At 40.6% G+C, this 25,827-nt stretch overlaps 2 protein-coding genes across 2 annotated transcripts in view; one reads left to right on the top strand and one right to left on the bottom strand.

Moving 5' to 3' along the window:
- Positions 1-1,083: 1,083 nt before the first annotated feature.
- LOC139932448 (allantoinase, mitochondrial) lies at positions 1,084-4,846 on the bottom strand. Its single transcript, XM_071926237.2, has 11 exons — positions 4,700-4,846; positions 4,353-4,504; positions 3,865-3,979; positions 3,632-3,778; positions 3,462-3,507; positions 3,161-3,254; positions 2,882-3,068; positions 2,597-2,735; positions 1,651-1,823; positions 1,359-1,391; positions 1,084-1,230 (listed from the first exon to the last, which is right to left on the bottom strand). Exons 1-11 carry the CDS (start codon positions 4,844-4,846, stop codon positions 1,084-1,086), a joined length of 1,380 nt encoding a protein of 459 aa, XP_071782338.2.
- Positions 4,847-10,729: 5,883 nt separating this feature from the next.
- kif1aa (kinesin family member 1Aa) overlaps positions 10,730-25,827 on the top strand; it is a 38,653-nt gene continuing 23,555 nt past the window's right edge. The window contains 11 exon segments of the mRNA XM_078285843.1: positions 10,730-10,832; positions 19,732-19,805; positions 20,067-20,249; positions 20,372-20,440; positions 20,529-20,707; positions 22,841-22,952; positions 23,220-23,297; positions 23,478-23,543; positions 23,776-23,854; positions 23,969-24,047; positions 24,360-24,502. Coding sequence (XP_078141969.1) covers positions 10,730-10,832; positions 19,732-19,805; positions 20,067-20,249; positions 20,372-20,440; positions 20,529-20,707; positions 22,841-22,952; positions 23,220-23,297; positions 23,478-23,543; positions 23,776-23,854; positions 23,969-24,047; positions 24,360-24,502 — 1,165 coding nt within the window.

Genomic DNA, 25,827 nt, shown 5'->3' with positions numbered 1-25,827 from the left:
ATTATTGACCACTGACTCCTGACTGGCCATACTTACATATTACACTTCTATGGTTTAAGCCTAAATTTCACTGTGTTCAGGTGAATACATTGAATGCAAATTGGGAAAGTAGTTAAGTATTTTCAGCAAAAGTCAAGTTTATGTACAGTAAATACTACATTCTGTACAGTTATCTTGATTTTGGGTTGTTATTGAAAAGCTGAGGACAGCTGCATAACAGTTCAACTGAGCCTCTCAGGAGACTCACATCAGGGTCTTTGAAAAGTCTTAAATGTAATTTGAAAATTTCAAGGCCTTGAACAACCTTAAGTGTCTTAAGTACAGTAATTCAAGGTCTTATTTCACCATGATATGCAGTTTTATTTTCAACAGTAAACTTAATTTTGATGCAACTATAAATCTAGACATTGGTATTGGCAGATTCTTCCCATTCGGTGATATGTCTTTGAGGCAGAGTTGGAAAGGCAAATGTCTTGAATTGTGTAGTTTCACCAAAAGACATGAATGGGACCAGCAGTTTTATTTTTTATGTGATATTACGTTACTTGCACTGCCAGTACATCACACTTAGTTTAACCCACATACATATCCACTGGTATATTGATACAGGACCGTGTTAATACAATAAGCCAAATATGTTTTGTTTTCATCACCTCTGCTTCATAAGCACAGCTGGACATCATGTCCCGAAACATTTAATTTCTTGGTGTTATTTTTCTTATACTGCTCAATTATAGTTTTAGAACTTTAATTAGCTATATGTGTTCAACTGGAAATAGGCTTGTTTGCCAGCTTTTTGTTTTATTTTGATTGTTAAATTGGTCTTAAATCCAATTCCAGATAGCGTTAAAAGGGTCATTTGGCTCTGTTAAACCTGCAGATACCTTGCACATACAGTACATTCATTTTCCCTTGTTCCTTGCAGCTTTTTGTTGGAGACACAATACACAAGTTCTACAGATTACATTTTTTTGGTCTTTTCAGTCAGTGGGTGTTAGAGAAAAGAAATAAACAACCTTGTGCACTCTTATCAGAAGAAGCAACCAACAAAATGAAGCAGACAAACAGATGTCTTGAGGTTTATTACACCTTGATATTATGCCTTACAGGGATGAGGAGATGCTTCCCCAGAGGCTCAGGAGAGAAGGAGCCGTCTCTGTACACCAACCTCCCCCTGAGGACGGTGGCACACACTACTCCTTGCAATGTGAGGCCAAGGTAAGGAGTCAGCTGCACACAGAGAGAGGGATAGGGCATCTTTAACAATATTCCCTTCATCAGACAAGTCATTAATAAAAAAAAACATCTGTGCTCTGTCCATCATAGCATTTGTTCATGACATTCTTATGTTTGTTCACCTTGTTTTTATGATGTATGCTTCCTTGTTTGACCTGGACAAAAAATGAAATACAGCTGTTATGGTGTTGTGAGCCATTGTATTGGTCATCTTACAGCAATGCTACTTTGGTTGTAGGTTATGCAAAATGCAATACAGCTAAGATGCATTACAGTAAACAATAACATAATGTGTGTAAATACAAATGTCAATTTACATAGATTTTGTGTTGTATTTAAACATAGCTGTCAAAAAAGTCTAAAGTTGCCAGCAGATTCAGTGTTTGATGTTTGTTATGAATTCCTTATACAAACCTCAAATTCTCTCTCTGGGTCCCATATGACCAAGTCGGCATCGTAACCAGGGGCAAGGCTGCCCTTCTGGTTGTCTAGACTACAAAGCTGCGCTGTTTTCTGGCTGAGGAGCCTCACAACATCAAGCAGCTTAAAGCCCCTCTTACTGGCTGAACTCCAGAAGAGAGGCAAACCTAAAAAATGATTTAAAATGGTGATCAGTGATAAACTGTCATCAACAGAATTTCTGCTGAAAGAGAAAATGAATATTGTGCTCAGATTTATTAGTTGTCAAATATGAAAATCATTATTCAGTCTTATGTCTCATGTCTGGCTTGGCCAAATAACCCTTTTATAAGAATACAATTACATCATGAATTCACATTATTCTCCCATAGTCTGTTGTGCCTGGCATTGTCAAAAGGTTTGATAGTCCCAGTTTTCCCTGGTGTCAGACTTTGACCCCCCCCCTTACTGTGTCTGAACAGTAAATGATTAGGCTGGTCTCTAAACTGGCACTAAACTCCTGTTTACCTCCCTGTGAACTTTGCCCAGTGGAGGTGATTGTTAAAGGGATGATGGGGGGAGGGGATTAGAGCTAACAGCTGCTTTAGAAATCATTAGAAAACAGAAATATCTGCTGCACACCTAGGTTCAGGTTTCTCTCAAAGGGAGAAAATTGGATTAATATAATCAAATAAAAGAAGAGCATCATGCAACAACTGCATTGTAATAGTGCACTGCAGACCTGATGCTAAGGTTTGCATGATCTGATTACAGTCTAACAACCTAAACCTTAGCGTTAAATGTGTGGCATATTATTGCAATGCAGTCATCACATGAGTTTTGCTTCAGAAATCACACTAGGACTCAAATCTTGATCTGTGCCCACTAGAGAAGAAACTGGGTACAGATACTGTAATACTGTACTGAATCTCATATATGTTTGTCACTGGTCAGTAGTTACCAAACTGCAGAGAGGAGATTCCTCCCCAAGCCTCAGTGAAGTCTCCACTATCCAGTTTCTTCAGATCAGGGGTGCAGGGGGAGTGATCAGACACCACCATGTCAATCTGGCCAGCCTTCAGTGCCGACCACAACTGCTCCTGGTGGGGTACAATAGATGATCTGTTACTAGCAATCCAGAAATTATAAAGCTGATTTATTCCTGTTTTATTTGGGGACTCAAAATGAAAACAGTTTGTTTCCAGCCTACGAGTGCAGAATCTTGCCTAGATCCCTTTCACTTTACCCGGTTAGCATGTCCTCTGATGGGCGGGCAGCACTTGAACTGCGTTGCCCCTGCAGGTATGTTCTCTGCAGCAAGGCTGAGGTAGTGGTGGGTCGTCTCCACCGTCAAGGGGGCTCCGGCCTGCCGCGCTTCCTCAATCAGTTGCAACGGCTTTGCAGAGGACAAGTGAACTATATGGCACCGCACCCTGGAGCAGGGAGAGGTGGGTGACTGGTTGAAGTCAGTATAACCAAATTCTATCCATGAATATGCTACTGGTTAACAGGCTGCTGTTCTCACTGGTACTGGAGGCAGAGATCTGTGACGATGCGGATTGCCTCTATCTCCATGACATCTGGCCTGGACTGCAGGAAGGTGGAGTACTGACTGGGATCTAAGATTGGAGGAGGATAGGCAGAGGTTTGGCACTTTGCAGTGTTCATTATTCAACAAATTCAGCTTAAATTATTTATCCCTGCATCACAATTTTCATGGCAGGCACACAAACCTAAAAACTAACACTTTCATAACAGTGACTGCAATAGACATAAGATATACCAATGATAGATTATATCTACTAATAGTATTTCATTATCCTTACCCCCTGTCTCTTCTGTTGTCTGGTGAACATCCCTCTCTGCATGAAACTTAAGGGGGCAAAGGGGAAAGTATTTCAATCTCATCTGTTTTATTCCTAGCATATGGGTTTAATATTGAAAAAGTATGCAAAGTGTGACTAATGTTGTGGAAGATGATGCAGTTTTGAGTCACCAGAAGGACGCTCCCTGTGCCTTGCAGCTGCTTCATGGCCGTGTGCAGATCACAGTCAGTGACGTGGGGGAACTCCTCCACCCCGCTGTGGATGAGGAAACACTTGAACCCAGCCACTCCGGCCTGGATCATGGGCCGAAGTTCTAACTGTACGGAGACAGTCGTGGCTTGTGTTTACTATATGGTCCTTATTCAGCATGATCTGAGCTGAGATTACATCTATTCTGCTGTACCTGGTTGCCAGGGATCACACCTCCCCAGAAGGCCGTGTCCACAAAACACTTCCCTGCCGCCTCCCGCATCTTCTCATGAAAATTATCGAGCGTGGTGGTTGGAGGGATGCTGTTGCTATGGGAATATGAGTAAGCACATGAGTTGACTCTTTCCTTTTTTCCTTTTTTAAATAAAAGGGATACATGTTATTTCTTCTCTCCTTTTAATCAGTTTTTATCATTTCTATGCCCAAATAAACCAAACCTAAACCCAAATCTTCTCAGATCTATGCACAACTGCATTGTGTACTGTGTCTGAATCAAACCTTATCCGTCAATCCTAATGGTTAACCTTGTTGCCCATGTTGAAAATGTAATCTTTACCTGAGGGGAACTTAAAAACAGGTTTTTTGTGCAATCTGTTTACCCTGCTACCTTTATCTACCACCACTGACCTCGTTTTGTGGATGATGGGTATTGATTTTGGGAGAGGGGAGACTCAGACTTACAGGGGCATGTCCACAATCGTGGTCACCCCTCCAGCGGCGGCGGCCTGGGTGGCGGTCCAGAAGCCCTCCCATGTGGTGCGGCCTGGCTCGTTCACGTGGACATGGCAATCCACAATGCCCGGCATCACCACACTGTCGCCCACATCCAACACCTGCCATCGCAGCCGAGTTACATCACTCAAAATATGTTGCGTAACACTTATTATATAATAACTATGTAATAATGATTATTCACCTGTTATGTCAAACGTTTGACTGCAAATAGATTACTAGGAGTGACAAATCAGTTCATTTTCTTTCCAACAGGGGGAGCGTGCTGAACATGAGAGCGGTGTGAGCCAGCCTACCTCATATGCAGCATGCCCAGAAAAGTTGCAGTCTGACAGAATGCTGTGGATTTTCCCATCCTTGATTACGATGACAGCAGGACGGACCTCGCTGCCAACCAGAACCCTCCTACTCCTCACAGCACGGACAGTCGATCCAAGCTCCATGGCTTTTATTTACTGAGTGTTTAAGAGTACAATGGCCTCCTAACTCTGCTTCTAAACCTCAGATATGTTCAGATTTTAGCAGCTTGGCGCACTGGAGTTGAGGCACCGCCCCCCTCCTGAGTGCTTCAAAGGATAAGGGTTTGTTCACCTCTCCGCTCTGTGTAACAAGCTGCATTCTGAAGTCCAATCATGCACAGCAGTTTAGTTTGAACTATGATTAAGAAAACTATGGATGAAAAAACAAAAAAGGATGAAGCATGAATTAAGTCATTCCATCTGTTAGGATTGTACTTTTAGATTTCAAAGCACAGACCATAATGCAAGGTGTGATTTCTTAGACTTTGATTTCTTTGAAGCAGAAATAAAACAGAATTCACTATGTTATTCTGATGATCTTAGCTTAACTTCTCTGTTGACCATGAAATGGAGAATGACTTTGTGGGCAAAAAATGTTTTACATTCAAGTGAGCTCACAGGTATGAGCCAAAACATTTGCCTATAGCTCCCCCAAATGGCCCAAAGACTGTCTCCCATTCATTGGAGCATCTCTAGACTTGGTCTGATGATAATATTATCGAAAGAGCCTCGCCTCCCTTGTTTCAATCTTTCAGACAGATTTGTTAATGTCGACAAAACAAGAATAACATGTTTATTATTATCGGAATAGCATCATATGTGAATTGTGTCCAGGGTGGATGTTTGCTTTAAGTATTCAGGCAGACACAGGGAGGGTGCGTCTCTTTAAGAAAACATGTCTGACACACTAGGCTTCAGGCAACAGCTCACTCTACCAATAAATTATTCAGGCCCCAGTGCCACTGAATTTAGACATGGCAGAGGAGAGCTGGAAGGTTGGGCAGACCAATGCTATGGCTCCTCCTCCATCTTCCTGTAGTGGACACTGGTGTTCCTAAATAACCAAAAGACATCCCCTTCAACACACTTACAACATTCAGTCTCCAGCTACTTCATATTTAAACAGGGAGGCCAAGTGTACATCAGAGGCACCTCAGCCACGTACTGTGAGATGATTCATGCGTATGACATCATCCTGTTTTATCTGTTGCGATTTAATAGTCTTACTTCATTTTGACATGTTATGTGTGATGTCGATACACTACGGCTGTACTTACACAGAGGCCACTCACACAGAGAGCATTACATTTGCAGCATACTTACGCCCTACATAGATCAGACCTTGAAATCTTAATGCTGATGAATTAAATAAAGCAATTGCATCAGATAGAAATGGAGGAGACAGAGTGGGCCAGGGAGAGATGTCACACAGCCAGCAAATGAGAGAGAGAGAGAGAGAGAAAGAGAGAGGCCTAGTGATATAGGGAGAGAGAGCGCCTAACAGTAGCACGTCTGGATAGAAGCTGTACAAAGAGCAAGGTCACAAAACACAATTGCATTGTGTTTCACTCGGGCTGAAACCTGAGCAGCTCCGACCTGTCCTCCCACCAGATACACAGTTCCTTCTTCTTCACTACCCTCTACTTGCCACTGAGCCTCATGTGCAGTGGACTCAGATTGTGTTTTATCTTAGTCTAAACTTGCCAACATATCATCATATGCCCATTCACATTTCAGAGGTGCCAGCTGATTTCAACCAAGAGGCATACACTGTGTGAAAGTTGCTATGGAAGATATTGTAATGTACGCTGAATGTACAAAATATTAAGAACTCGTTTCATGACGTACAATGTAATGTGCAGAATCCAGGTAAAAGGCATTTTCCCTTATTGATTTCCCTTATTAAATCTATGCCAATGACAAAGGAGGAGATGCAGATAAAGAGAAACAGACGAGTTAGAGAGGGATTTTTAAGCTCTGAGAGTTGAGATGTGGATTGTGCATCACAAGTTGATCTAACTCATCTTTTAAGAAAATATGTTTAAAAACTCCATAGGATTAAAGAAGATCTTCAATGTAATGGTCACTTTAAAATGCTTGTGAATTGTCCACATTATTATAACTTCCTTATACTTAAATTTCATATTGGATTAATTTTTTTCTAAGTGTAATACAAAGTCAAAACCTCTTGCGTGAGAAGCCTTTAAAAGCCTTTAAAATCACTCAGCATTTCAATTTTCTCAAATTCCACTCAGTCAAATGATATGCCGGCATTTTCTCCATTGATACATGAAAGCAATGTACACCACAATATATTTCTCTTTATTTGACAATATAGACACAATACGATATGAAAATACTTTATCTGATGTTTCAGAAATTTGGTTTGCATCATCAGCAGTTCTATTCCACATAATTTGTGCAACATTAAGATATAATAACAACAAATTGCACCACTTATTTGTTTTCCTAAATATCTCCATTTTAAAAAGACCCTTATTCAGCCCACTGGATTAAGCCCCAGTTGACTCAGTACGGAGGTGTACATTATTCATGTCACACAGCAATCCCCATTGAGAGTGCATTATATGGTCTGACTTGCAATAGGATTTGCTGGAGAAAGAGAAAGAGCGTAGGGAGGTTTTCTCCCACATTTTGAGAACTGGATATATAACCCTTCAACTCCTAAGCAGACAATCCACAGCAGAGGAGAAAAGCAGCACCATTATTTCTGAAACAGGCTTATACAGTCAGACGCTACATATGCAACACAAACAACATGCCTAATATCTTGTGTTTGTGATGACCATTCTTCCATAATCCTGTTTCTGTGGTCAGACCCTGTTCTTATTGTGAACCCCAACCCAGTTCGTCTACATGCTGCTTGTCTGAGCTTCACTAAATAACTTCATAGGCAGTTTCCATGGTACAGAGACCTGCTTTGTGCCAATTGTCTCCTCTCAGCTTGATGTCCAAGGCTTGACCTACTAAGCCTTAATTCACCACAAATGTGTTTTTATGCTTCTATTGTCCAATAAATAAAATAAATCCTGTGAAACTAGGCTGCCTTAGCCTATTGGAAAAAAATATATTTATCTGCTGTTTTTTGTTTTTGTTTGTTTTTTTAGTTAAATTCAAAGCATAGGTAAGTCTTTACACAACAGAGGCTTTTGTTTGAGTTATTCCAAGAGGGATACTAATCTCTCTCTCTCTCTCTCTCTCTCCCTCTCTCTCTCTCTCTCCCCTACTCTCTTCCTCCCTCTCTCTCTTCCCACTACTGCATTGATGCTGTTACCTCCCTCGGTGGTGATGTCACCGGCTCGGTGGAGCTCAGCATCCTTTGCCACAGACAGGGAGACAACAGAGCCATTTTGACTGCTGGAGTGTGGCGGAGGCGCGAGCACGCAGGCAGGCAAACACCCACCTCTCTGGGTCCCCACTCCCAGGCAAAAGCAGGGCACAGGGTGGGCTATAAGACAGGCACTTCAACCTCGATCAGGTCTTTCCCCCGCTTTCATGGACAGGAGAGGAGGGAGGAGAGGCAGCTAGCAGACCTGGAGGAGGAGGAGGACACTGTGGAGACCAGACGAGCTGGAAGTAAGGAGCTGGGAAAACCACAAGCGCACAACAAAATCGGCTTCAAAATAGGAGCGAGGCGTTGTTGACATTGCAGAGGTAGGATTCCCCTGTGTGTGTGTGTTTTTTTTTTCCATTGTTCTGCCTATAATGCAGTTTTAATGAGACAGTATTTATTTACTTGAATCTCCTGGGATGGGGTTGGCATAGGGTGCGGCCATTGAAGAGGCTGTCAACAGACCCTCCGACAGGGTTTGAGGGATAGAAAAGAGGGAGAATGAAATGTCAGTAAAGCTGCTTGGCTCGAAAGGGCATTAACTATTATATTATGTTTATATTTTACGGGAAAATGGTGTTTTAATTATGTGAGCTCAAGCAGGATGACATGAACAAATGCCTTGTCATTGAGCGGAAGGTAAACTGCGAGGCATGTAGCTAAGCTAAATGAAAGAAGCGTATTTTCCTCATAAATTTCGAATATTAGCTTTCGTAATATTGTGTCTTTCCGTGTGTAGCTAATTATCTCAGCATTGTATGATATTATAGGCTGGTGCTGTCTGTGGTTTTCGGCTTTGCCATTAGGGCTACACACTCACTAATAAACTAATTTCATATATTTTTTAAATTAATAATAAGGTAAAACTGTATCAAACATTGGTCACGCTACACAACACATCAGCATTTTTTTTTCTTCACATTAGCCTTTGTCACCGGCAAAATGGTGGCCGCCCAGCTGCATCCTCATCAGCTGATTGGTCTGAGCATCCGTATGTGCAGCTTCACTGGGTATCGGCCATGGATGGACGGATGGATGTTGTAATAAAGCAGATTTTATTTTATTTTCACAAGGTTATTCTGTTACAAAGAGGTTGGACATAATCAAGATGGGCAAACTGGGCATGTAAATGTGTCATGACGCTGTAGGCTACATGTCGATACAGAAGTCTGAATATGCGTGACAGCAGAGCAATCAGGACTGCATGGTGTGTGCGTGGAATGGGCAGAGGAGGGCAGGTTTTAACCCCCCATCACACCACACAATCATAATCAAATATGGCAACTGGGTAACGAAATTCACAGATCAATTTCATGCCATTTAAATACCCACATTAAGGAACAACGCCTAGCCTATTATTCAATTATGGTCTATATTCTAATTTGAACCTCATTTCAGATATTGAGACAATATTGTATTGGATGTTGAATTTTTTATTTTGTTCCATCTGTTTAGTTTCTTGAATCTAATTTCACCTAAGCATACTGTTACACCTTGACATGCTATTTACAAAATTTTCCCTATACTGACATACTGTTATTAACAAGCTTTCGTCTCATACAGGAGTGAATCTGATCAATGTGCCAACAGTAGAGGATGTACCAGGAAGCAGTGTGACACAGCAGTTTTACAACACCTTATGACGATAAACCCTTGAATCATGAACCCCTAACAAGATATATTGGATATTGATACAAATCTAACACTTTTCATATCTTATAGGCTACAGTTAAAGAAATACAACTTTCTCCTTGTAATATCCTAACATTATGCAGCAGACAGTTCATTGAATCCAAGTCAGATTCCAGTCAGAAATATAGGCTCATTGCTTACTGTTGAGATTGTTGACCAGAATGAAAAATTACAGTAATTTTATCGTCACAGATGATGAGTCATGGTTGCACTCGATGCCCTCACTATACCTCCACTATAATCATATAGTGATTGTATGGTCATGATATAGTATTTAGTGTTTTATTGGTGATTGTATGGTAGTTATCCTATACTGTGTATCACCAGCCCTTCCTGTACTCGCACTCCTGGATCCGCTCAGAGCCAAACCCTGGTTTTGTGGCTGGTTTCTGTGTTATGAGGCCATTGTAATCCAGGGAAATAGTCTGACATTTAGCTGTTGCTGCACTTCTTTTGTTGCTGCTAGGCTTGTTATCCATCTCCCCTGACTGTAGCTGACCATGCATGGTCTTTTCACGTTACAGCCACATAGCCCTGCCCTGTGCTATTGTGCTGATTGCGTCAACCACAAGGTGCAATGTTCTGCTTTTACAATTTTTTTTAATACAAATGATGCATCTTATAGAAAGTTAAGGCTTCTGTTTTGCAACTGAGGGTGTGTCTAGCAATCTTTTCCTAAACCAAATCAATGTTACAATTAATGTACAATGGCTCCCTCAACCAATATCCTTCATAACATAACATAACATAACATAACATAACATAACATAACATAACATAACATAACGTATACCAAACAACATAACATATGCCAAAAAAGTGGCATAAGTCAATTATGCTATATTAACTGGAAGTCTACATTCTACATTTAAGAATAGTATCATTTAGGATTTACTATCTTTTCCCTTCTACAGATTTCCAACCCGCAGGCCCTGTACCTGGGCATCGAAGAGGGCACCCCAAGGTGCTAGGAAGGCGGCACCATGGCAGCCTCTGTGAAGGTGGCAGTGCGTGTCCGCCCCTTCAATTCAAGGGAGATTGGAAAAGAGAGCAAATGTATCATTCAGATGTCTGGGAACACCACCAGTAAGTACTCTAACCAGAGCCTTTAATATCTATCAAATTGTTACCTGCATCAAGTTCTCTGTTCGAATTCATCAGGCCTATGTGGGTTAAGGTTCTGTCTGATACAAATACGTTTTTGTTATTAGTTTCAGTTCAGCATTAAATATGGATTGCAGGAAAGGTACAGAAATAGGTTGGCAGCCAGGTTTAAGATTTATAGGGAGACCGTCCTTCAAGCCCATCCTGACAGTAAGCATCCACGGTGCTGAAGTGTCCTTGAACAAGACTCCAATCCTTACCAGCTCCAGGGTGCTGCTCTGTATCCGACCCTGACCTCTGACCTCCCTGTACAGGGGGTAAGTGGAAAGAGAATTTCCCTAAGGGGATCGATACTAACTAGTTTTGAAGAATTGCCTTGATCGACACTTGCCCATGTTAAAGTAATTACTGATAGATACCTTACAATACGTGATAAGCTTAAGCTGTTATAATACAGTGAAATGTACCTGACCTATTCGCTAAAATATGTGGATGTCTTCCCAATAGAAGCTCTGTCAAAACATTGAACTCATATTGAGAGGTTTGGATGATCAGAATGATTACTCTTCTACTCCTGAGGCTGAAGAAAGCAAGGTCTATTCCAAGACATGTGAGATGAGTTGGAAAGTTATTTGGCATCAGCTATAAATTCAGATGCAGCTTGTCGATATAGGCCCTAATTTCAACAAAACGTAACCACATTAAAATTGATGCCTTAACTCATGCATTATTTACCTTTTGTCTAATTCCCAGGGAAGAAAGATTCATGCTGTGCAGTGGGACTATAATATGGCAATTACAGCAGGGCCCAGTTTTAGCATGAGATTGCTTATATCTGAATGAAAATAACACCATGTTCAGCTTCTCTGCAAAATTGACAGCTGTCTAATTACTCTGTGTAGGATCATGATTTTCAATTACAGCAGTTATAAGTCCACTATAGAGCAAATATCAGATTGAAATCTTAATCAGTCAATAAGCAATCTCTAGAAGTTGACTAAATAATAATCATACTATCAGAGGAGTGGACATTATCTCTCGCAAATTTGACCGGATATTAATTTAGGGTTAGACTAGTTATTTATTAATGTGGCAGTCCAGAGTAAGCCAGATTCTACAATGGCTTCTTCTAAAGATTTCTATGATTAATTGTTAAATTAAAATCTCTGTGAATAGAAAATTGTCAGTGTCATGCATACAATTATACAACAAGCACAATACTGGAATAGACACCACCTAATAGACACTCAATATTACAGTACAATTTGGAAGAAATTATTGATTGAGAAATGATTTTGTCCCAGTGAAATTGAAATAATACATACAAAGATTTGATAGTGTTAGGTATTTGTGTACTTATATCTGGCTAGAAAAAGCGACAGTTTGAATTTGTGTGTAAAGCCTGCTGTATTTCCTTTTGTGGCAATATGTTGTTCAGTTTGTAAGCGTTCACCAGAGCCTCAATAGTTTAGACGGCCCTGCATTCCTTGGAATACAGCGAACAGAGAGAGGACCCTAGTCGAAAGGAGACTGGAAAGATACTTGATATCTAGTCTGCTTAGCAAGGTAAAGCCATTTGTCAATAATGGATGAGGCTTCCTGAAATATTTACAGTTTGGCCTAATTTAGCCATCTCCCTCCTCCTTCCTCATGTCATGGGTGACTAGAGACAACAAGCTGGTCGGCTTTTTTGGGCCGTCATTTTTTAACTATGCCTACTGTTGTGGGTCCCTTGCTGCACTGTCTCTGCCTATCTAGGGGAAGAGTATGTTATCTAGCAACAGACAAAATCCCTCTTAATTGGACTTAAAAAAATCACAATCTTGAATAGTAAATTAAATGATAATTTTGTAAATCAATCCGTCAAGGATTTCGCAGCATCTGTGACTGCGACCAAAATTTGTTCACACCTACAGTAAGAGCGGCGTCACTGCCTTGGCAGAGAGCTCCTTCCTCGGTATTTTAGACAGTCAATATTACTGTCAGCATTGTCTCCTTTAGCAATGTACACTAAGATTAAAGACAGTCCCCTGGGAGTGTATTGACAGTGTGGATACCATTGGGATGCCATTGGTGGTATCTCTGAGTGTAATTTCTAAACACACAAAGCCAATTTCACGGTTTTAATCAAGCATGTTATTTGAGTGAATCTAACTTGAAAATGCGGGTGAATTCTAGTGGCATACTATACCATGATAGCAGGTACGGTGTTTGTTTATACTGTGTTTTCCTTGCCGTGCTAATTTGTTCATTTACTGTTCATTCACTGCATTATTCCCGAATTTTAGACAACAGTCTTTTGTTTAGAGACCTCCTCAGAGAAGTCGGCATCGTAATATTGCAATAGTAGCTGTACTGTTGCTCATTCAACATTATGCATTATGCTACAATCAGGCTGTCAAAACACTGTATCACATACTGAGTACTCTACCATAGAAAAGATGAGGACCCAATGATGCGCAAACAATTTTCAGCACAAGATTAACTGCAAGAACATTCTATTTTTTGCGCTGGGGCCATGTCAGAGCTTTGTTTTTTTTAAAGACGTAGGTTTTTCTTTTTTATATATTACTGTGAAATCGGACATAGTTATGCATTCTAATCTGAACGACATCAAAAAAGTGACTGTAGCCCTAATTATCTCCTCACACCTGCATTTGGTTAAATATGGGAGATCTTGGGCTTGATTCCCCACAAAATAAATCAATTCTACTAGATGGTAGACTGGTAGGTTTTGCACTAAAAACTACAGGGAGAAGGAAATGATAAAGTAAGCTGACAGAAAGTAGATCACAGTGGATGTAGAACATTACAATTCATCTGATGATAATATATTAAAGGAAAGCCCCCACATCGATTACACTCAGAGACAAAAGTGACAATATTTTAACAGGTTTTAGCTGTACCTAAGCCTCAATTCTGCTTAATCAATCTAAATTAAACTTCACAGATTAAATTTGAGTTTACCATCATATCAGCAGTATCAGAAAACCTCATATTTAAAGTGCGACTCTAGTCTTGGTCAGCACACACACAGACACACAAAGAGACTCTCAGTGAGACAGCAGTGCTTTTCAGCAGAGCAGATTGTTCTCTTCCATACAGAGTCAATGGCTCTGGATGTGGACTCTAGGATGTGAGCAGACTGATGTCATGAAAAAGCCCAGTGGTAGCAGTGTCTGGAGGGGGTATAGAGGCAGGGTATAAATGGCCCCTTGTTTTTTTTTGTAGTCTGGGCCAAGGGAAGGAAGAAGAAGAAGTTTGGGGGTTTTTGTGTATCTCGCTCTCTGCTTTGTGCTCTCTGACACCCATACATGGGTCAATAGCCCAGTTCCCACAAAGCAGGAGAATGGCAGGGATCTTGCTGGTGACAGGCTTGGCTTAGAGATCTTCCCCGCCACCCCACGCCAAACTTAATTAAGATGCAGGAGGCAGACACTGAGGGAATCACGGGCCTCAGTTTAGGGGGCTATTGGATGGAAATACTTGGTGAATAAATAGTTTTATATTTATTCTGCAGTAGAGGAATTAGTGAATTCAGGACACATGGATACAACAGATTTCACTGCTGGACTTACTCAAAAGTCAAAATATCTCTTGATGTACTTTACCGGTATCTTCACCTTATTACAACAAGCTGTTTATGTCTGTGCAATGTAAGGGTAAATTCTTTTGTCCCTCCCCTTTTGTCGTCATGGTGCCGTCTGTCTGTGTGTAGACAAATTCTTGTGAACACAATAACTGAAGAACATTACGTGGCAGAAACTTCATACTTACACTACAGGTTCCCCCTATAGGTTACATGATCTGAGTAGATTTTTGAACACTTTGCTGCATAAATTTGCATAATGAGGAAAAACGGATCAATTGAAACTACCATAACTCATGAATACTTTAAGATACGGAGTTCATATTAATGCCACCCGTGTGTTATGTGAAGACAAGTAAGTTGACATAGAAATATTTGCGAACTGGTTATGTTTAATATATCATGGTTGTTATGGCAGCTCAAGTGCCTCATGTTAAGATTCATGGTTAACAGGCAAGCTTGATAAAGTTATATACAAATCCACACCACCTGAGCCCAGTCCTGCTGCTGAGTATAGCATCCATGTTAGAAGCCAGGCTCTCCTCCAGTCTGTCAGTGGGTTTGCATCCCCTCTGCCAGACCTGCTGACGCAGCCACATTTCCTCTCCTATTGACCGGGGCAGGTCACCCGTGACAGTCTGACCAGTGTCACTCAATCACGATTATGGAGTCCGCAGCAGAGTAGACTGTATCGTAACATGAAGCTGAAAACAAGATAGTATAATGACAAAAATGAAACAACAGCAGATAATCGTGACTGTACAATAAATGATGTGTGGTGTGTGTACGGCTGGCACCGTAGATAGTGATGACGAGGTAAGGGCGCACACACCGCCTGGAGAAAGTAGAGAACACCTGCTGTCTCGGCACAGACGAGCCGCTATTGTAACCTGTTTAATTAAGTTTGCCCTCCGTGACATGACATCCAGACCCGGCATCATCCATAAACTCAACACCTCGCATTTAACGAGCGTTTCTGTCATAAAAGGAGCAGACAGACAGAAAAGGGAGCATGATGAAGATTGGAAACGTGCTCTGTGTGCTGAAAAAACTGTTCAAGCTGGCCCCAGGTGGAAATTAATCTCACACGTAAGCAGTGAGAGCTACAATGTGATTTAAATACCCAGCCCTGCTCTGTCTCTCACCGTGGCCCGCTTCTACTCTGCCAATCACTGCTTCTCTAAAGTAATTACTTTAGAGTCTTGTCTTTCCGGGCCGCTTGCATGAATCATAGCTCAATCGGAGATGAGTAAGCAAAAAGATGTCATACTGTGGAGACAATGGGTCTGGGTAAGAGTGAGATATCTTGATATCCGTTTGGGATTTTGCGTGTGAGAGGTTTGGCAAAGTAATCAATTTTCTTTGTTTTGGTTTAACTGATGGCTTTCTACTGTGATAGAATCAATACAGATTTTCAGTAGAGTTTGGAAGCAGAGGCAACGTTTGCGGTGATAAAATACTCAAGCGATCTCGCCCAGATCAACTGCTCTTTAACCGCCCAGAAAACCGACCCATCCCATCCCTGTTTCCACTACGAGGCAACTTGAGACCCTCTGGGCCCTTTATTCATCACTAGACTGAATTATATACGTCTATTAGGTAACCCGATTATTTAACCTATTATTTAAAGGGGCGATAAGAAATTATTTTACTGGGCAAGTGTTGAAGCAATTACAAAGCTCACTGCAAAACCTATTACCATCCTGTATGAGCAGTGTGGCTTTCTAATGACCATCATATGTGCCAAGACTAGAGATTGTAAAAGATGACAAGGGTGAGCAGAACGCTGTCACTGCTACGCAAACATAATAAGTGGAGGGACTCTGATTATTAATAACTATAAATTGATGATTGATGTTTCCCCTCAATACTGAGTAGATATATAGATCTAACTGGGTTATCTAATACACTGATTTATTGAGTGATGTCATTTTACAGTACTGTAGAAAAGTAATTTCTGGTAAGAGACAATGTGGGGAAATGAGCTGATTTGCTATTTAAAAGAGTGAAGGGATAGATAGATAGATAGATAGATAGATAGATAGATAGATAGATAGATAGATAGATAGATCAATCTTTATTGTCCACTACATTACATACAATGGAAAATTGTCTTTCCAACACATCAGACTTTATATACATATAACAGATAAAAGATAAACTTCAGATAAAATTCAGCATAAATAGATCAATAAAATAAAAAGTAGAAAATAGATAATGGATAGGCAGCTTATGAAGAGCATTGATTATGGAAAAAGTCTACAGTATAGCTGATTTGTAAAACTCAGTAGCTGCTGTGGTTAGAGGCTAACTTAATGTGTTTCATGAAGATTATAGACATTGGATACCGTGATGACATGCCTCCCCACTGTTAAAATAACACTCCACATTATATAGATGAAAGAGAGTACTGTTTGTAAGCTATAGTGCATTTGTGTCCATATCTGGCTGCCTTCCAGTGATAGAGTGCGTGGATACAACATGCCTGGTAAAGGAAGTCTCATCTCTTTGTCATGGGTGAGGCATGGGCCTGAAACCCTAAACCCCAGTCAGCCACACTGGCCTATATTCCACAATTGGAAACACAGCAGCAGCGTAGAGGGGAAATAACAGAGTGTACACTCGCTTTAGAGTGTACTTAGCCCAGGGCTTCTTCTTGTACTATCGACCGCATCTCTGCATTAGGAGAGAAAATGGTGTCTGGAGCTCTGGGAGGGGGGAAGAGGCTTTTTCACAGTTGGCATCAGGATACACAAGATGTTTAGCTGTTGGGTGCACAGACCGCCAGATGCTGCAGTAATTGTACAAATACACCTTGGTGTTATTCATTCAAATCACCACACCTTGCAGTTCAAACTCTGAAGGGCATATCAATATTTAGGTGTGCGTAAATCCTGTACATGAGGGCTGTACGGCTTTGAAAACAGGCACAGGAAATGCGGCTCATTATTACGCGCCCTCAGGGAAATAAGAGTCACTTGAATTCAAGTATCTGAGATTGCTCCTTTAACTACCCAGTGATAGCGTAAAATAGAATTGTGAAATGGCTCTTAAAAATATGAGAATGAAGTGGTTTTCTGCAAAAGACTGATTACTGTTGCTATATGTTGATTTTCTATGCATATAGTTTCTATATATTTTTAGAAATAGGTATATTTCCTGTATATTTCTGTACATTTTCTATGGCATTTTGTGTTCACCTCTCTGCTTGTCTCACCTTTATCTACGCTTATATACATCCAGTCCACAGGGTCCGGAAGTGGGCTTTTCTGATGGAAGGCCCATTAAATATTTAGTGCAAGTTCATTTCACACATTTTATCAAATTGGGGGCTTTTATCTTTGTGGAATTGGTTTACTGGAGAATACAATGTTGTTGCATTTCAAGGATCTACATTTTTGGTGCCAGTTGCTCTATGTGGGAGGTGAGAATGAAAGTCACCTATGCCATCGCATAAAAGGAGATTTTCATTTACAAGAAATTCTGCTTGCCAGTGATGTAGATTAGTGACAATGGATTTCATTGATTTTTGAGAAAATCAATGAAAGAGATTAGATTGTTCAGCTTTTAGGGTGTGTCTCAGACCTTCTCTGTAGCCCGACAGCTATTTAATCCTATGTTATATTTGATTTTCTTTTTTTTATTAATTATAATACATGCTCCACTCACCCCATAGCAGTTGTGCTAATGTCAACAGGGTTTCCATCCTTCATCCAGGTGGGAACAAACACTGACTCAAACCCAACAACAACCCGTGGACGTTCCTTAAATCCTTTTTGCTGGTTTGAATTGAAACATCATAATGTCATGAAGTGAACCAGCTGATTTACAGCAATACAAAAACAAACATTCAGATTTCTGTTTGCTCTTACTGGTTCATTGTGTATGTGCGCCTGTGCTGTCAGAGTACAGTCGCAAAAGCAGTGATATCACAGTAGGAAAATGATTTGATCAGGAAACAATTTGAATGTAGGTTTGTCGTCATGATACCTGTTTTGTTGGTTAGACTGGGAGCCTCTCTGAGATAAATAAATCAATCCCAGTTTGTCCTTTCAGTCTCCCAATGTCGATCGGCATAAATCAATAAGAAAGCCTCATTTTGTAGGTCAAACCTCATTTTAATCTTATTAGTGTAGTGTGTAATGTGGAGAGTCTGTTCCTGTGTTTCCTGGTTAATGGTTGATGCTGAGTTTAAGTCCCAGTTGTTCCACAGTAAATGGGGACATAAGAAAGATTTACTTGTAGAACATTATGTATTTGCTTCCTCTGCTGGCACCATAGATGTAGGGGGAGACAGGTGGGACATTTGCCCCTCAATACTAGGACAAGGATGAATTGTCTCAAATGCATATACTGTAGTTTTACTCACTCTGCTTTTTTAGAAGCACAGTTTACTGAAGCACCTTTTCCCCTTTAAAAAATGAAGCCCTCCTCCTAGTTGTTTGAAGCTCCTTTTAATGCCTTTAAATGCATTTTGACAACAAATCAGACTGCCATGTTTCATATTTTGATTGTTTTCCCTTCAAATCAGGGGTTCAGTTTAGCAATGTCTTACTGTATTTCAAACCGATCAATAATTCTCCTCACTCTCTCCGATAGCTGCAGACACTTTTCTCATGTAAATTTATGTTTTGTTTCGATCTTGCCGTGAAGTGATGAAGTGAGGGGAAATGGAGCTTTGTTTAGGCTATTATGATGCCCGTAGTATGTCAGTGTGATTTGCCACCCAGAGTTTGATCCAGAGTGCGTCTCCAACAAAGTTGAAATGAAACCTGTGCTCTTGACTGGCACGAAAAGCAAGAACAAAAGGGCAGTTCAGATAGTCAGTTATTCAACAATCAAAAATCAAAACTGTTTTTCTACTGGTTGCACAGCGCTGTGGATTCACTTTCAAGCTGTCTTCAACAACTTAAATCGATTTTACATTTTGTACACTAAGATCTCAATATTCGTAAGAACAAGCAACTGATGCCGTCAGCTATATTATGATTTATTTCTTTTAGTCCATGTAACCATATGGATGATGTAGTGGGAAAAATGTCATCATCTTCCTCAAAATTCGAATGAGTTTCTAGTCCCAGTTTGTCTGTTGTTCTTCATTGACGGTCACCATTTATTGTGCTCTAGTGCAGAGACCCAAAAGCTAAGCATCTCTAATAGTGCAGAAAGAAGAGGTGACTAAGGCCGTCCTAGCTCTATTAGCACAACATGATACTGACCCAGCTCAGATCCAGTTTCACGTGGGCAGCTCTCACCCTCACTCTGACCCTTGTTCCTTGTCCTATCTTTCAGCCATCATCAACCCCAAGCAGCCCAAAGAGAACAAGAGCTTCAACTTTGATTACTCCTACTGGTCACATACCTCAGTAAGTCTTTCTGCACTCCCACAGCTTAAATGCTGCTGCTTTCCAGCAAACACAGACACTCCAATGAACACACACACACACACACACACACACACATACTGTACATGCACAAACAGTATAAATGTTTCATAAAAAGCACAGTACCGATTATTTAACATGTCTGTGGACTGGAAGACAGCTGAACAATCAATACTTTCTGTTGTGTTTATCAGTTTCATTGTAAATTTGAAGATTTACGTTGCTCATGGTCTCTGTTTACAGCCTGAGGACATCAACTATGCCTCTCAGATGCTGGTGTACAAAGACATCGGAGAGGAAATGTTGCTGCACGCCTTCGAGGGCTACAACGTCTGCATCTTTGCTTATGGTCAGACGGGTGCTGGCAAGTCCTACACCATGATGGGGAAACAGGATGTCAAAGATCAACAAGGAATCATTCCCCTGGTAGAATATACCTCTTTATGTTTTCTTGACCAAAGATGCATACTAAGAAAGGGTTAGTGTAACTGAGCCAAAGGAGAATTGAATCTGAATCTGAATTTCTCAATGTATTTTTCTCCTACCAGCTGTGTGAAGATCTTTTCACTAAGATCAACGACAGCAACAATGACAACAGCATGTCCTACTCTGTGGAGGTAAGCTTGGAGGCTTTCTGTCATTGCCTCTACCTGAACCAGTTGTCGCTATTTTGAATGTTCAAGCTAACATTATGAATCTGATCAGGTAAGCTACATGGAAATCTACTGTGAGCGCGTGCGGGACTTGCTGAACCCTAAAAACAAAGGGCACCTGCGCGTGCGAGAACATCCTCTGATGGGACCCTATGTGGAGGACCTGTCCAAGCTGGCTGTCACCTCCTACAACGACATCCAGGACCTGATGGACTCTGGAAACAAGGCCAGGTGACGGAGCCATTCTTTCATTTCAATCGTCTCACTCTGCTTGTTGTTTGAGAGGGTCTGTTGAGATACAGAGGGCATACAGTAGCACGCATGCATGGCTGTGAATGAATGGATTAATTGATGACCCATTTTTTGTTCTTGCCAGGGAATTTACTGCATGAGAAAACTCAAAAAGAAGGACAAAAATAGATGGCATTTGTTTTGCGTTCAAATAACATCGAAAACATACATCAAACTTCTCAAATACATCAAAGACATTTTTTGGTGCAGAATAAAAGTAGGACACGCTGAATTGAAGAAGTCACAGCTCTGCGAATACACAAAAGCCAGAGACTGAAATACAAGCTCTACATTCTGTAGGTTCATCTGATTTAATTATTTATGTTCTACCTATTCACACTTTGAATTGTGATCCTTGAATGTGTTTCTCAGACCTACAACAGAGGTAGCATGACTAGTCATGCTGCACTGACAGGATAAGTAACATTTCCTCATTGTAGCGCTCCTTTTTTGCTACCCGCTTTTGCACAAACTGATCGTCACTAGAAATTTTCTCGTTCCATTCTTTCTTATTAGTTTGAAATAATCCAAGCAACAGTGACAACCAACCAACCTAAACTGACTAGGGGAAAGAGTTTTAATTGTTCTCTCCTCTCTATCATCCTAATTAATTGTACTCAGTAAACCATGTATGGAATGTGTGTATGTATAAATGTATGTAATGTAGGTTTGTATGCATGTGCAATACATTGGTTTTCATGGGACTGTTCCCCAGTGCTGAAGTACTCAAGATCGGTCTCAAGACCACAGTTTAAGTGTCTTGGTCTCCTCTCGTAATTTATGGTATTTTTACTCGGTCTTGAGCAAGCAAAAGCAAAGACTTATTTCAAAGTCAAGTACACAGCTGTTGTGTCAGCCTCATTTCCATCATCTGAGACTAATTCGTTTTTCCTTTAAACTGTGATTGGGTCCAACAAAACCCTCCCTTACAATGGCAATGAACGACTGGTATCTCAAATAAGTATTTCTTCAACATAATCACTACATAGCCTAGTGCTTCAGCTTATTTTATTCGATTCAATTAAATTCAATTCAATTCAATTCAATTCGATTCAGTTCAGTTCAGTTAAATTCAGTTCAATTCAGTTCAATTCAGTTCAACCTTAATTGTCCCCTAAGGGAATTTTTGTCTGCAGCCAGGACTTTAAAAAACACCAAATAACAAGGCCACAGTGAAACCACAATAAAAACAATACAATGAAACACTAAAGCCACAACAAATAGTCACAATACATAAAAAACATTCACAATGCCAAACAAGATCATAATGAATGAAGAAGTTTCATGTGCAAATGTTAAAGTGTTTTTTTCATGTGCAGATTTAATAGATTTATGCCCACTGGGACAAATGAGTTCAGCATCCTCTTGGTTCTCATGTTAGGCGCTCTGAGACGGCGTCCTGAAGGCAGGAATTCAAAGGCCGGCTTTAGTGGGTGACCAGGACAGTCGAGGATGGCGATAGCTTTCTTGACTACCTGCTTGCTGTAGATCTGATCAAGATGATCCTGGTTCACCCCAATAATCCTGCTGGCCACCTTTATGATACAGCCTAGTCTGTTTTTATTAGTCACATTCAAATTTCCAAACCAGGCTGCTATACAAAAGGTTCAAACTGATTCAATAAAACTTTTATAAAACAAGGTCATCATCCTACAGTTGACTTGAAAAGCACCTATATCATACTGTATCATACTATATCATAATTTCCTCGTCCATGGCTGATGTGACAATTTAGTTGACACGGTTTTGCTTAATTCTATGATTTTCTTCTATCATGCAGTAATCTCTATCATATGTCCAATTCTGTTTTACTAAAATGCTTAAATAAGTTTGTTTTTTGTTTTGAAATATTAGAAAGGATGAGAAACAGATGTAAATTTTGAGCCCTCACTATGATGGCAGTCCAACACAATTACAGTCGTGGTCTTGAATTGGACTCGCATTGTTCTGGTCTCGGTCTTGACTTGCTCTCACCTGAGGTGGTCTGAAATACAGCTTTGCTATTCCCCGGTGGGTATATTTCAGTGGTGTTACATCATGTGTTGTTGAAATGATGATTCATTTTCTCTGCAGGACTGTGGCTGCCACCAACATGAACGAGACAAGCAGTCGCTCGCACGCTGTCTTTAACATCATCTTCACCCAGAAACGCCATGACGCTGCGACGGATAACACCTCCGAGAAGGTAGTGGGGATCGTCTGAACAACCTGAGCGAACTCATTTCACATTACGCTTTTGCTACTGCTTATCTGTGAGCTGACAGTGATTGATCACAGCGATTTGAATCTTATCGTAAATAGGAAATCATTGATCCCTTGAAGGTCACAATGATAATGTGACATTGTGATGTTTTTTAATGAACGCTGATGTTGGAGTGAAGATAAATGGCTTCCGCTTAGTTTGTTGTCAGCTCATACATCGCAGCTGTATTTATTGGATGTTCTGTCGCAGGTCAGCAAAATAAGCCTGGTGGATTTGGCTGGGAGTGAGAGAGCAGATTCTACAGGAGCCAAAGGGACCAGGCTTAAGGTGAAAATGTTTCCCTCCGCTGCATTTTGGACATTTATAAACAGATTGCACTGAAAACAGATTTGCTTGCCTATAGGGGAAATAATTACTATGACTTTATCCATATTGAAGCAATTTAGAAGCATTTAGATACTGTATTTTCAATGCAAATATCGTCCTCTGCCTCTCGCCCGGTCACAGGAAGGAGCAAATATCAACAAATCTCTGACTACATTGGGAAAAGTAATCTCTGCTTTGGCAGAAGTGGTATGGAGATTTTTTTTTTATCAGTATATTTGCATACTGTTTCATAAAAGATGCAATAGATTTTATATAGGATAAACATGTTAATATTGTTGTCTACTTCATTTTAGGATTCTGGACCAAATAAGGTAAATTGTTCAAATTCAAATATTTTTTATTTTATTATTTCTCTTATCCATAATGCAGATAAATGCACAGATTGTTGTTATAATTTGTGTTTGTATTTTAAACACAGAATAAAAAGAAGAAGAAAGTGGAGAGCTTCATCCCCTACAGAGATTCAGTCTTGACCTGGCTACTGAGAGAAAACCTGGGTATGAACGCAGTATTTATCTATGTGGCAGGCTGACGGAGCCCTAATGTTCCATTAGTTCTCCACAAAATGAATCCAAAGTGTTTCAATTAACTTCTTATCTGCATCGTCTCAGGTGGGAATTCCCGCACTGCTATGGTGGCTGCCCTGAGTCCCGCGGACATCAACTATGATGAGACCCTCAGCACGCTCAGGTAGAGGCCTGAGAGCGGGCTAACACACTTTCTGCTGCGTCTTTTTCCTCCCACACAGCTGATGAAAGTGGCACTGAAGGACATTAAAGCCACTGAGACCTCAGTCTTGCGTAACACACAATTATGGTTTCCTCAGCGGCTTGCATCAGTTTCACTCTTCAAACATCCTTCAAAAGTTGCAACTGCAGTGTTTAGAATTGTGTAACAAAGTACGGGGACAGGGAGGTTGTGTGTGTGTGTGTGTGTGTGTGTGTGTTTGTGTTGCTCTCTCCGCCCTCGCATGTGTCAAGATGCTCAAATATTCCTCCACAGGTATGCAGATCGCGCCAAACAGATCCGCTGTAACGCCGTCATCAACGAGGATCCCAACAACCGATTGGTGCGCGAGCTGAAGGAGGAGGTGTCCCGTCTGAAGGACCTGCTGTACGCCCAGGGCCTGGGTGACATCATTGAGAGTAAGGGATCATCTGTTGGGCTTATCTGGCTATTAGGGCTGTCTCTAGTTTCCGTTTCAAAAAGTCTTTAATTAAGGATGGGATAATATATCGACACATCAATATATCGCAATACAAAAATGTGACAATACGCATCGTGGGTCAGAAAAGTGTATCGCGATATAAGCTACATTTATTCTGCTGTAGTAATCACAAATGAGACAGCTTGCCCATCACAGTTTCACAATCTCTCCATCCAAATTATATTAAATTGTTGTTTATATTCTAGCAAGCCAATGCCATTGCTAGAAAGAAACATAATTCTGCACAGTCATACTTTGTTGTTGTCACTGAACTTTTATTTATCACATTGTATGGTGGTTGTATCAAATAATGAACCCCATAGAATCGTATCGTGAGATAAGCATATCGTCCCATCCCTATCTTTAATGGTTTTTGGTTTTGACACCCCTTTTCAAACATACTATTCACACTGATATACACAACCCCTCACTCTCTCTCCAGCCCACACATCACTTCCCACAGGCACTGCACTTTCATTCTCTGTATTCTCACAAACAACATGTGTGTCAAACTTATCACAAGAATGTTATCTTTCTCATACCTGTTGTTCTGGCTGGACCTGAGTGATTCAGTGGCAACACTGGTCAAAGAGAGATATGATTAGAAATGAAAACACATGGCTATGCTTTATGCAACTAGAGCATCAGAACTCAATCGATCAAACGAATAATGCCCTTGCCCTTATGTTGACTACAATGCTCAGGTGTTCAGCAGACAACAAGTGAATGATTGGATCTAAAGGTGTTACCTTGTCTCTTTTTTTTCTTCCTCTCTGTCTCTCTGCCTCTCTATCATTCTTTATCTTCTCTTCTCCTAGCATATCGGGGGTCTGGCGCTGAGATAGCCGGTTTGAAATGTGTGTTTTATGGCTCTTGCTTTTGCTCTTGTTGCAGCTTAGCATCACCAGCGCTTACTATTGCGTACATAGTAGCTTTTCTGTGTTCTCTGCAGCACCACAATATCATGATATCTTAGAATTGACCAGAATGGTTTAGATGATCAGCAACGATGTCTGCTGAAATGGAAGTAGCTAATGTTTATGCAGTATAGATGACATCCGGGCCTGGTTTTAAGGTGATTTATAGGCTTTATCATATTGGCTCTGATCTTGATATTTCATGGCTGTACGTGCCATGCCTTGGTGCTGTAGAGATTTTTGTATGGCTTCATAGCTTTGGCATTGGTGGGGCAAACTTAGGCATTGACACAATACAATACGCACAATTCTGCACCTTAATGAGATATTTTATGCCCCGATTAGC

Source organism: Centroberyx gerrardi, chromosome 9, assembly GCF_048128805.1.
Source record: "Centroberyx gerrardi isolate f3 chromosome 9, fCenGer3.hap1.cur.20231027, whole genome shotgun sequence".
In the NCBI taxonomy this organism is placed as follows: Eukaryota; Metazoa; Chordata; class Actinopteri; order Beryciformes; family Berycidae; genus Centroberyx; species Centroberyx gerrardi.
Note: the sequence above shows the minus strand (reverse complement) of the source record. Positions and strands in the feature narration are given on the sequence as shown.

Excerpts from the sequence above, each read along its gene's own strand:
- LOC139932448 (XM_071926237.2), bottom strand. The coding sequence starts at position 4,846 with ATGGAGCTTGGATCGACTGTCCGTGCTGTGAGGAGTAGGAGGGTTCTG. Across the intron at positions 4,505-4,699 it reads CTGGGCATGCTGCATATGAG|GTGTTGGATGTGGGCGACAG; the intron begins GTAGGCTGGCTC and ends CTGCGATGGCAG. Across the intron at positions 1,824-2,596 it reads AATCTCCTCTCTGCAGTTTG|GTTTGCCTCTCTTCTGGAGT; the intron begins GTAACTACTGAC and ends ATCATTTTTTAG.